The following is a 12,236-nucleotide window of genomic DNA, read 5'->3' on the forward strand; positions in this document are numbered from 1 at the left end:
AACAGCATAATATAATCAAATGCTGTCTAACATGTATTAACACGCAATTTTCAGGTACAGCTAGCTCAGTACTATTAAATGGAATAAACAGTCGAAGTCGAGCACACGTTACAATGTGATGACAATCCTGCCAACGTAAATACAGCAGGACTGGCCAGCCCCTGCCATCTAGCTAGCTGTAGTACAGTCACTAACAGTAAGATGGCTTTGATTACTTCGTCTCCGATGCAATCTTCGGTCTTACCTTTTGTTAGTAATGACTATCGTCCATATCCCTACTAAGGCGACACTTTCAGATCAAACGCTCGGTTTAAAAGTAGCTCGAATTAAGTGAATAAACTCGCTAACCTTGTCGCTAGCACAACCGCCGCCAATATTTTCAAAAAAGCTGTCGTCTTCCTCTGTGGCATCTGATAGGTCGAGAGGGGCGCGTCACTAGGCGGGCCGTGGTGACGCACAGTGCACGCTGCGGAAGGTGGAGCTACTCCGTGGTGTGCTACGGTAAGCTACTGCCGCTTTCTGTGCATAAGCACGGTTGTCTGGCTCAACATTTGTGAAACTTGATTAAATGGACCTGACTACACCGTCGGGTCCTTTTCAGTATATTTTATTGACAGTCTCTGTAGGTATGAAGCGCGGTCATCCAACATGGTGGCATAGCAACGGTATCCTCTGCATCGCTTTATTTAGATGTAACATGTCCAGCCTCTGCTGATATCATAGCCTGTATACACGTATTACAGAGCATTAGGGTGGGCTAAACATTCAAAATTTAATAGATAATAGCTTTACAGTCATGGCCACGTCAAACACGTGCATGCCTTTTTGTATCTGCTACATGTTCAGGCGTTTTTAGCTAGGTAGATAGCTAACCTTTACACCAAAATACTGTTTTTGTGTGGGGAGTTGCTACTAAATATCACCATAAACGATGGCACATGTTTGTTTAAGGGAACTGCTAACCTCTAACAACCTACAGATAAGTTAGTACGACCTTCCTACTCCTAGCTTGAAGGATAGCAGCTAACGTTTAGTAAACAGCAAGAAGAGGTAGGTAGGTGTGTGTGTGTGTGTGTGTGTGTGTGTGTGTGTGTGGGGGGGGGGTGGGGGGGGGATTCATGAGAAAAAAGGACCTAATTATTAAACTACACAATAATATCCGCATCAGTCTTTCCCTACAATACAACTCTTATTGTAGTTGTAGGCTATAAAATACAAAATAATCACAGGCATCTGAGGACAGACAGACAATAGTGAGGTGTGTGATAGGAATGACAGATGGGTTCAAGGTAGGGGTGGGATTACATCAGGGATCAACTCTAAGCCCCTTTTTGTTTGCAGTGGTGATGGACAGATTGACAGATGAGGTCAGGCAGTAGTCTCCATGGCCTATGATGTTTGCAGATGACGCTGTGATCTATGGTAAGAGTAGGGAACAGGTGGAAGAGAGCCTGGAGAGGTGGAGGTATGGTCTAGAGAAAAGAGGAATGAAAGTCAGGTGAAGCAAGACAAATTACGTGTGTGAATGAGAGGGAAACAGGTGTAACAGTGAAGCAGCAAGGGACAGAGTTAGTGAAGATAGATGAGTTTCAATACCTGGGTCAGCAAATCAAGGCAATAGAAAGTGCACAAGAGAGGTGAAGAATAGAGTCCCGGCAGGCAAGTGTCAGCAGAGCAAATGGCCTACCACCTACATAAAAAAGGAAAAAACTGTAAATAGAAACTATTGAGATAACTTCATGTCTTATGGCTGAAGCTGAAATGGGGACGTCATTTGCCTGGAGGAGTTTACTCGTGCTAACATCATGTAGTTTAGATGCCTGCTAATGAAGCTCATTGCAATAATAATAATAATAATAATAACAATAATAGGTGTTTTCCTAGGTCCACAAGATAAAAAAGCGCCGTCAATTGACAATAAAAATAAATATTGCTGTGAGATGGAATACAGGTTTTTCACACACATGAATTCACATGTGTCTGAACCACTGCTGTAAAGTATGTATAGACGTGTATAGAATGCTTCACAATATTACTGCAATCATGAACTGAGAATCATGGCCACATCTTTAAATATATTCAAAATGAAGCGTGTTATTGGAAAGGTTTAGTCAGTCAACAGTTTTTGCATCTGCCTTGAATTTAGAACTGTAATGTTTTCCTCTTCCAAGTAACGTAAGATAGCTTTTAATTCATAGTTTTGTATTGTTCCTGTTCCCACCTGTTTGGTCTCAGTGCAGCTGTTAAACTGGATAAACCCCGGAGTATACTATAAGCTTCTCCAGAGCACAGCTTCATGATGATGGAGTGTCAACTTTAAAATTGTACTACACACCAAGTTCCTCTTGATTAGCTTAACCTTCCATCTTTCTTCTCATCATGTAACTTTGCTAATTTACTTCTCCACAGATCATTATAACAATCATGATTTTCCACATGACTGTCCGCTCTTACCCAATGATGCAAAAAACACATCTGGCTGCGCGGAGAGCATGGAGAAGGCTAAGGCCGAGATTGAACTCCTGTTTCGTTGGTGCATCTTCTGGTCCAGGTCACGAGGACAGATCCGAAGACCTGTCTGCTGTTTCAGCTGAAAAGCCTCCTCACACGCCTGTCATGTTGAAAGAGGTGCTTCAATACTTAGACATTCAACCAGCTCAGGTACAATTTTTGGTGTCCTTAATAAAGTTCATGTCTGTTTGTTTAACCATTCTTTTAGAAATATGTCAAATATTCATTCGGACAAAATGAGGGCTTTAGGCGGGCATTCAGGTAGCAGTGGGTTGACTTTTTACTTGTGTTTATTAACATTATTTCCAATTGAACCTTTTTACCTGGTGTATTTCCATATTAAAAAGGCCCTGGAATGTGCTCAGACTGTAGGCAAATCTGACGCAGGACTAAATTGAATCTCCAGACTGACTGCCGACAATATTTGCAAGTGATTAGATCATATTTGTGTTTTCAGGGATTGTTATCCGGTCTGCCTCGGTTGCTGTGGTAATAGCATAGGCATGCAAACTCATACTGAGAGGTGTTTCTCATGTCCCCAAATTTTGATTTTCTTATGTGTGTCAGAGCTTTTGAAAGCAAGTTATTGCCAGGCTGTTGCGTGCATTGTGTCGGCTACTGAGGTTTACAAAAAGGTCTCTTCTCATTGTGATTTGAGGATTGAAATGACCTGTTTCCTGATTAACCATCCTCTTCACAAAGGTGTTTGTTGCTAAGGTAAAATTCTGTTCACACACTACATAACAACTTGTTGTTATAAAGGCATTCATGAGTTGGACAGGGTGGCAGTATCTTGGCTTTCACTTAATGTATGTACTACCAGGACAGATGGGCATGAGTCAAAAGCCTTCTGGCGTGGCAGGCAGGAAAGGAGGCAAAAGTAATGGCCCCCTCCACCCCTCAGATAATGCATGGTCAAGGCAGGTGGGGGCCATGGGTCAACAACTTAGTCAGGAATTGCGCCACTGTAAGTCTGTTGGCAGGACACAGGGTGCTGCATCGCTCCTGCCTGAACTTTAGCACCTCTAAACTCCTCCGCTACCCGCCCATGTGCCAACTGTCCCAAGACAGCTTGCCAATCAGATGCTATTAAAAACAGTTTGATAGATTTTATTTTTTTTGTACAGTATGTGCTGTAGACCTCACTTGGTGTGACGTTCTGTGGAAATGATGTGTGATTACCTTCAGAAGTCTTTCTTTAGTGTTCCTTCACTGCAGATGTTTGTATTCTTTCATGTGAGAACATAGTGTTACAAATGAACTTGGTCTTTATCTACAGCAATGTTACAACCTTATCGTGGTGCTGACTCATAGTCATTCGTATTCATATATCTACAGGGCTAAATATAACTGCATAACTACAAAAATATAACTATAACTTGTCAGGGAATCAAATGTGAATTCTGACATGGCTCTGACAGAGCTGCCATTTAAGTGCTTAAATTTGTAGTGGGCGTGTGGTGTTGTCAGTAACAGATCAGTTGCTTTGAGGAGGAAAACCTGCCCTTAATTGCAGACAAATGTCCAAACGATTAAAGATTAAATGGGCTTTATAAAAATAATCACTAATATGTAATTGCTCTTGTTGGCTGAAGAAGAGTTTGTATGAATGGAGGACTTACACGATGATGGGTGTCAGAGCAAATACTGCAGTTAAACTGAAGTGTGTAAATGGAGGCTTTCAGTGCCCTGCTGCCTCCCACACAGGACGTCTGGCTGTAAATCTGTATGCAGGTATCTAATTTGCAGTGGTAGCCTGCGCTCTATTTTCTCAGTTTTACAAATGGCCATCATGCTTGTTGGGTCTTGATTGATAGTTTGTCATATTTCTTGTCTGAAATTGTATCCTTGCTTAATGAAGAACACTCTATCTCACCATGAATTGCCTTCAAAGCCCCATATGATGGCTTTTCTTCCTTGGTTTAATGCAGGTCTGTGTGAAATAGCTTGCTGGGACAGGACTAAACCTAAGGTGATATTTTCTTTTCTCTGCCTTTTTAACTATTTTGTTATAGGGATATTTAAATTGGTGTGTCAGGCCTCCACTTTGATATAGACTGAAATATCTCAGTAGGTAGATTATTTGTGTACACTAAGGATAAATTAAAATGGCCTTTAACAAATGTTAATTCTGTTATTTGTTTTTTTTTATTTTTTTTTCACCAGAGAAATCTGAAATATGGTATGTGATGTATCTGAGGGATGTGATGGCCAGGGAAAACAAGATTGTTAAGCTGTGGCTATGTAGCCAACGGTTAACGTAAGTTAACATTTTAACTGTTAGGTTAAAGATTTCAGTTGTATTTTTTTTATGTATTTATTTAAAGTTAGGTAGGGTACTCTAGATGGCCTGACAGCAAGCTATAGCGATAGCCTTAGCCTTAGCTATTAGCTCGTATTAGCTTTGGTCAGTTATTTGGTCAATGTTTTAAAGGCCCTACCTAGTTGAATAGATAGAGACCATGACTTTAACTACATATATGGAGCTACCAGTCAGATTTAATAACAGCTGGTTAAAAGGTTTAATGACTTTATCCAAAGTTGACTTTAAAAAGTTTTTATATTCGCACAAGTTCCTTGACTTTATTTATCACTTCCAGTGGCGCCAATCAACATCATTGGCTCAACCCAGCAAAACATTTGAACAATGCCATGCCATGTTAATTTGCATTATGAATGCAGCAAGCTAAGAAAAACCTTTGCACTGAACCATGCACCGTGTGTGCATGGTTCAGTGCAACAAAAAAATGGGACTGTATGTTTCCCGATTTGGCTGTTAACTGGCTCTTTGGGGTGCAGGGCTGGGATATTTGTGTTCAATATTCTTTGAGTGTTTTTGTTTCTCCCATATAATGTTTCTGACGTAATTAGACACGATGGTCAGCTGATATAAAGTACTTTATTTATCCCATATTTGAGTTGATTTGAATTGGAGCCTGCTCATTCCCTTGTTGTATACAGAATTTGTATTTGTGTTTTCTAGTTTAGCCTGTTGTCATGGACGCCCAGGTACTTGTACTCCTCCACCACATCAACATCCTGTCAAATTCACCCACTAGTGCTCTGTACTCCTCCTGCCCTTCACTAATACATCCAACCACTGCAGAATCATCAGAGTGTTTCTGTAGATAACATGACCTGGAGTTGTACTGAAAGTCTGAGGTGTAGGAGACAACACAGTCCCTTATGGAGCTCCTGCACAGCACCAAATCAGACAGAGCACTGTCCAGTGTCACATACCTACCTGTCTGTCAGGCAGTAATCCATGAGATGGTGGACAAGTTCACTTGCTTGCTGACTTTTTCCATTTCCTCCCTGAGAAGCAGCAGCTGGATCATGTTAAATGGATGTGAAAATTCAAAGACAATGATTCTCACAGTGCAGCTGTTAATATCTACGGAAGGGCAGTCTCTCTAGAATATAGATGATTACATCATCCACTCCCAGATTATGTTGATTTGTTAACTTCAGAGGGTCTCCCTGTGGTCTCAGGTGGGCTAAGACTAGTTTCTCCAGCACCTTGATCATCATTGGTGCTCATTAAGTTCTGATGGTTTGGACTACAGGAACCAGACAGGAAATATTTTACAACACTTGTACTTTCCTCTACTTCAGACTCAGGTTGTAAATGTGACTCAGGATCACAGACAACTGCACAGGTCAACTGAACCTAGGTGCTGTTACTATCGGGTTTCGCTCCTTTTCCATTATGTACTTTCTGCAGCTGATGCCTAACCTGCCCAGAAGAAGGGCAAAATCACTGACAGTGGTGGGGGGGATGTGGAGGCCAGTGATTTTCTTCCTTCCACTCGAAACATCCCTCGTGCTTTTCTGCTCAAGTTTAGCCTTCAGCTTCCTCTTGTTCCTCCTACTGCACCCTCCGGAGTACTTACCTCTACTAAGATCTGAAAGTTATAAGAATGCAGTATTGCAACTTTCAGCATGGAGAATTATATTTGTCATGTGCATCTTTACCTTCAAAACGCTTTTCTGTTAGCTTACTGCATATGTTTCTTTTCTGTTGCTTTGTTTTCTGCTGATAAGCTATTGCGCGGGACGTATACCAATCTGATGTTGCCGATGCAGTGGGCGGGGCATAGTCTGTTATCTTCCGACTACAGAGACAGAGAGAGGTAGCGGTGTCACAGGCTAAATTATTTACTTCATTTTTGTACAGTTTTCTTAGTGTTTCCTACTTTAAAGTCACAGATTTGTTTATTTTTTTTTAATGTGTAACTGACTCGACAATTCGGCACTAAGAACACCCCTAACTGCGATTGCGGTATTGTTCCTGAGACGGCGCTGAGTGAGTTTATCATGGGAATTTGCAATCATAGAGATTCTGGCAGCTAAGAGTTGGGAATGAACTGCTCAGATTTTTCATGAGACGCCGATGAGAGCTGGAGTGACTCAACTCCACTGTGTGCAGACAGAGATGGAGTTGTATTTTATTTAATTAAAACAAATGTACTCATTTTTAAACTTTTCTTTGTTACAGTGCTTTCACGTGGTTAAAAAAAGTTTAAAAAGGATGGAGTTGTACACTTGCGCAGGCTATCTGTTTGCGTAGGGGCCCTCCTCTAGAATAGATTAATGAGCCATCAGCTGAGAGTCCAGGAGAAAAACCCTGAGCTGCTGTAGGAGGAGAAACGAGCTGCCTACTCTTAGATGTCAGCCTCAACACACTCCCCCTTGTGGAATTAACGAGGCCATGTTAACCTTGCCTCAATATCAGTCCTTCAGCAATCAATTAAATATTGAGCACCATTTCACAACAAAATAACTCTAAATCGCATAACATTATTCTTTTGTCATCTATAGCAAGGGTCAAATATCAAACTGTATCAAACGTGTTGGGATTTAGGTGGTGGTGGGTTTAGGTTAACACAATTATCATCCTATTGACAGTTTCTGTTCAGCTGTAACATGGCTGTAGTACTAATACTCCTAAAACTTTACAAATCCAAGGCAGCAGCAATAAGTAAAAATAATCAATAAAAAAACTTTGATTAAGTGTCCCAAAGAAGTGCATTAAGCCATTCTGGGTAACTGTAAAGAAGAGCAGAGAGCAGGTGGCCACCGATGTGGTGCTTGCGATCCATAAATAGCGCAGATTAGGCTAGACTCATGACGACAATAGAAATGTAGCACAAAAATACAACAAAACAGGCAAACCACAGGTGTTGTGGCTGTTAAGTTGCTGAATCATTGCAGACTTTGTTGAGTGCTGCGTTTTTCACTTTGTTATTTGGGTTATTGAGCTTGCTAGAATTCGGACACATGAAGAGGCAATCCTTTCTGGGAAAGGTGACCACAAAACACTGCCAGCTGTTTCTTATGAATGGTAAAATGGTAAATGGCCTTTATTTGTATAGTGCTTTTACTAGTCCCTAAGGACCCCAAAGCGCTTTACACATCCAGTCATCCACCCATTCACACACACATTCACACACTGGTGATGGCAGCTACATTGTAGCCACAGCCACCCTGGGGCGCACTGACAGAGGTGAGGCTGCCGGACACTGGCGCCACCGGGCCCTCTGACCACCACCAGTAGGCAACAGGTGAAGTGTCTTGCCCAAGGACACAACGACTGAGACTGTCCAAGCCGGGGCTCGAACCGGCAACCTTCCGATTACAAGGCGAACTCCCAACTCTTGGGCCACGATCGCCCCTGAAGAACAACAGAACACAGAAAAAAATATAGCGTGCCCCTGTGTGATTAAAAACAAGCTGTTAAATGACATTTAACAGCATTAATTTAACTTAATTTAATTTATAATTTTTAAACCAGATGGCATTTAGAATTTGCACTGAGCAGCCTTAAGAATAATAACTACCTGCTTAATACTGTGTATGTCCCAAGTCTTGCTGCCAAAAACACCTCCAATCTGTTGGGGCATGGACACAGCACCTTTGGGGTATCTTGCGGTGTCTGGCAGTGGGACATTGGCAGTGAATGCTCTAAAACACATTAAGTGAATGTGTTTTAGAGCATCCCTTGGATGCTAAGTCAGATCGCAATCTGAATTTGGATCCTGGGTTCTTTGTCGAGTTCTTTAAATCAAGTCCTGTGCAGTTTTTGTGGTATGCTTGGGGGAGGGGGTGTTCCCATCATGGAGTAGCATGATTGTATGTGCCCAAACAAACATCTGCAAAAATGCAAGGACTCTTATAATGATGAACACTATTAATACACCTCACCTGTTAGTAGTTTTTTAATTATCTGTGGCTGATCTGTATATACTTTATTGTAGTTTAAGGTAATGATAGATCACAATCCTTTTTTTTTTTTTACTAGGTACTGAGTGTACCAGCTTGGAAAGAAGGGCATAGTTGAGGCTAATATGATCTTGTCTCGCTAAATTAGTTTAAAGTCTTGCAGATGAATTCTGGACCTCCTTAGGGAAAAAGAGAAATCCCCATGTGGACAAATCCACAGTACAGAGAGTACAGTTTACTTTAAAACGAATATGAAATCTCTCTTTCGATCTCTTTTTTAAATATATCCAGTATATCCAGTCCATTGTCAAGGTGAACTGCTGTTGTCAACACAAGCATACAAGCAAGGGGTAATATGATCTTGTTAAAACCATTGAAGTTGCTGTTGCAGTCAACATAAATATGAAGTACACCAAGTCAGACAAGTTAGACGGTGAAAATGTTGTTTTTTTTTTAATTTTGTTCTGTTTTTGTAACTAGCCTTAGAACACAGTTGGGACATGCAAAACATATTATTAAAGGTTCATTAATTTTATAAAAGACTTTGACTAGTAGTTAGCTCAAGACATTGCTTGACTTTAGTCAGAAGTTCATTTTATCAGTATCCCTGCAGTTTTGTCCTTTTTTTTTTTTTTTTTTTAGCTTATCACTTTCTATAGTTGGGTGTGTATTAATCTGCGAGCACTTGTGCCCATTTAGTCATTCATTTAAAAACAACAACAACAAAGTCAGCTTACCATTTTATCTGTACTTAATTTGCTCCCACAGTGTCTTCTGGGTCATGCTGGTGTTCTTTTTTTCTTTTTTTTCTCCTTTACACTCCTTTTTTGGGAGCACTGAGTAGTGAAAGACGAGGCTGGTAAATAATTGATCCTCGTAATTAAACACTCCAGCCAGGGATGCTGGGGCTGATTGACGGCCAGATATTAGGCCCTTGTCTCGTAAGGTTGCAAGTTTAGTCTGAGGTTATCAGTGGCCAGAAGAGTCTTTCTCCCTCCCTGCCTCATTACTTTCATGAGTAGAACATTTCATAGTGGAGTGGTGGGTGGGGGTGTGGTGTGAAGACAGTCTGGGACTTCATTAGCCAAATGGGGTGCCTCAGTCTACAGAGCGCCAAATCGTTCAGCCTTGCTGAGCAGACAACCCCTTTGTGGGTGCCGCACCGCACTGTCCTGTAGACATGTTTTCGTCCTTTCATCTTACACATTCTTCAGCCGCCGGTTCACTTTAACAACAATAAACAAACAAATAAAGAAGACTCTTTAGTGTGCCTCACTGTTACAGCTTAACTAATGAAACCTTCCCCCTCCCAACTTCCAAAATCTAAGTGCTCTTTTTTTTCCAGTTTTGCTGCATCGCTTACAAAACATATCTTACAGTTTTTGGCACACTATGCTCCTGAATTTGAACACTCCCTTCGAAGTGAAAATTTTCCTAGTTGTTGGACCTTATTATTATTTGACTGGCTTTACCACGGTAAGACAATTTAAACTGCGCGTGTGCATGTATGTGTGGATACAAGTGGGTGAAGGGAAAGGGGAGAGGCAGAAGGTGTGTGAGAGAAATCTCCCAACAACTCACGCACACGTAACATCGCAGAACAGCAGCATAAATCGGAGGGGAGTGCTCTGCTACAACATCAATTCCTGAGTTGTATTTGCATATAGTTTTAATAACAATTATTGACACTCTATAACTCACACGAATCAAATGTTGTTAAACTTGGCAAAAATACACTGGAAACCCTCCTTCATGTCGAATTGAAGCTATTATAGCAGGTTTTATTGCAATATTTACATTTGTTCCTGGTGTGTGAGTGTGGGTATGCAAATCAGATACATGCCCTGTGGACAGCTGGATTGAGATGACTCATTCCTGCAACACATCTTCATATGGTGTTTGTGTGAGGTCCAAGTACATTATCTGAATGGTCTTTCTTTTAAATATGTTCAGCATGAATCTATAATCTATTATTATAGCTTGCCTTTGGTTAGCTCATTTATCTTTTCTTTGTTGACTGTGATTTTTTTTTTTTTTGAATCTGTCTTAAATGAAGTTGTTCCCGTCGTTTTTATTTTGTAAGGGCTTCAAAATGTGCAGACATAATTCCTGTAATTTGGACAAACTATTTTGAACCCTAAATGGGGTAATTCTACTCTTCACCTGAAAGCTGATAGTTAAGACAGTAGTTGTAGAATCCCCTCTGTTAGTATTATTAGCCTAGGTCATGTGGCCTATTCAAACTGAGGATGATTTAAATCGGCTTTCTTTGTGTACTCCTTTACTGATCTTCCTCTGCATGTGTTCCTGCATTTAAATGAGCTTTATTAAACTACTGTTGTGCCTTTTCTGATAAAAGTCAGTTGCAGTGACCTTATCTGTGTAACTAACATTATCTATATTCCCACAGCATCCAGATGAAGTGCTGTTGTTCTCAGCTGGAGTGCTCCTACTCCTCGCAAACCCTGTTCCCTGACTAATTTGGCAGGGAAGACCATGTCCGCTCCACACTACATGACACTACAGATCTAAACCAGTAGCAGAGGTTTCCCACTTATGCTCACACAACTTCCCCGCCACATCTACCTCCACAGTTTTAAAAATACCTACTTAATGAACACAACAGCGAGCACATTTCAAATATTTGTAGGAAGGCATTTCTGAGGACTACTGCATCAGTTCGAACATCAAGTCCCACAAGTCTCGCCCTGTCCTCTTGACATTGGGCAATTTCTAAATTTAATGCTTTAGAGGCCAGTTATGCTTTCCCCTCACCTTTTGCTGATGTGTACCCGAAGGAAATGTATTTACACTGGCACCACAGCCAGTTGTAGTGAATCGCAGCATCCCTATATTAGAGATGGACCGATCCGATATTACGTATCGGTATCGGTCCAATACTGACGTAAATTACTGGATCGGATATCGGAGAGAAATAAAAAATGTAATCCGATCCATTAAATATCAAAAAAGCACCTCACAAAACTTGCGACATGGCGTAACTCTGCTCATAACCGTAGCACGTCGCAGCAGTATGCGTCACGTGATAGAGCGGCTGTGTGTATTTGTAGCCTCGCTAGCAAACCGGCATTTCATCTCCGATGAAGTTATCCCAGAGAGAAGTAAAGCAAGTGTGTAAGTTCGTCTCTGAATGTTTGTAAAGCATTCCCGCGTTAAGCTTAACAACCGATATATGGAGCGACTGCCTCTTCTCTCTCCCTCCCTCTCCTGCTGCTACTTCAATCGTGAAACTGCTTAATGATCAGCTGATCGACTTTTCTGTCGCGAGTCCATCTCTCTTGTTTGTTTATTGCCCTATTTGCGCCGGAAAGAGGAAACCAGCGGCTGAACAACAGCAGCACGTTTAACCTTGATAATCTGTTGTTAGAATTTATTTAATATTACTTTCTACACCAGGATCCTTTTCTACGTAGCTGACGGCTGGTAACTGTGCAGGGGCGGATCTAGCAAAGTTTAGCCAGGGGGGCCGATAGGGCATGAAC

At 41.2% G+C, this 12,236-nt stretch overlaps 2 protein-coding genes across 3 annotated transcripts in view; one reads left to right on the top strand and one right to left on the bottom strand.

Moving 5' to 3' along the window:
- Window positions 1-486, bottom strand: part of kif18a (kinesin family member 18A) — a 36,534-nt gene extending 36,048 nt beyond the window's left edge. For both annotated transcript variants that reach the window (XM_005724264.1, XM_005724263.1), the window contains exon 1: window positions 349-486. In XM_005724264.1, the coding sequence (XP_005724321.1) occupies window positions 349-410 (62 nt within the window). In that variant the 5' untranslated portion in view covers window positions 411-486. The remainder of the gene's footprint in view (window positions 1-348) is intronic.
- mettl15 (methyltransferase 15, mitochondrial 12S rRNA N4-cytidine) overlaps window positions 439-12,236 on the top strand; it is a 63,226-nt gene continuing 51,428 nt past the window's right edge. The window contains exons 1-2 of the mRNA XM_005724262.1: window positions 439-501; window positions 2,410-2,661. Of these exons, the coding sequence (XP_005724319.1) occupies window positions 2,425-2,661 (237 nt within the window). The 5' untranslated portion in view covers window positions 439-501; window positions 2,410-2,424. The remainder of the gene's footprint in view (window positions 502-2,409; window positions 2,662-12,236) is intronic.

This window comes from Pundamilia nyererei, unplaced genomic scaffold, assembly GCF_000239375.1.
Source record: "Pundamilia nyererei isolate P.nyererei 1_Seehausen unplaced genomic scaffold, PunNye1.0 scaffold00011, whole genome shotgun sequence".
In the NCBI taxonomy this organism is placed as follows: domain Eukaryota; kingdom Metazoa; phylum Chordata; class Actinopteri; order Cichliformes; family Cichlidae; genus Pundamilia; species Pundamilia nyererei.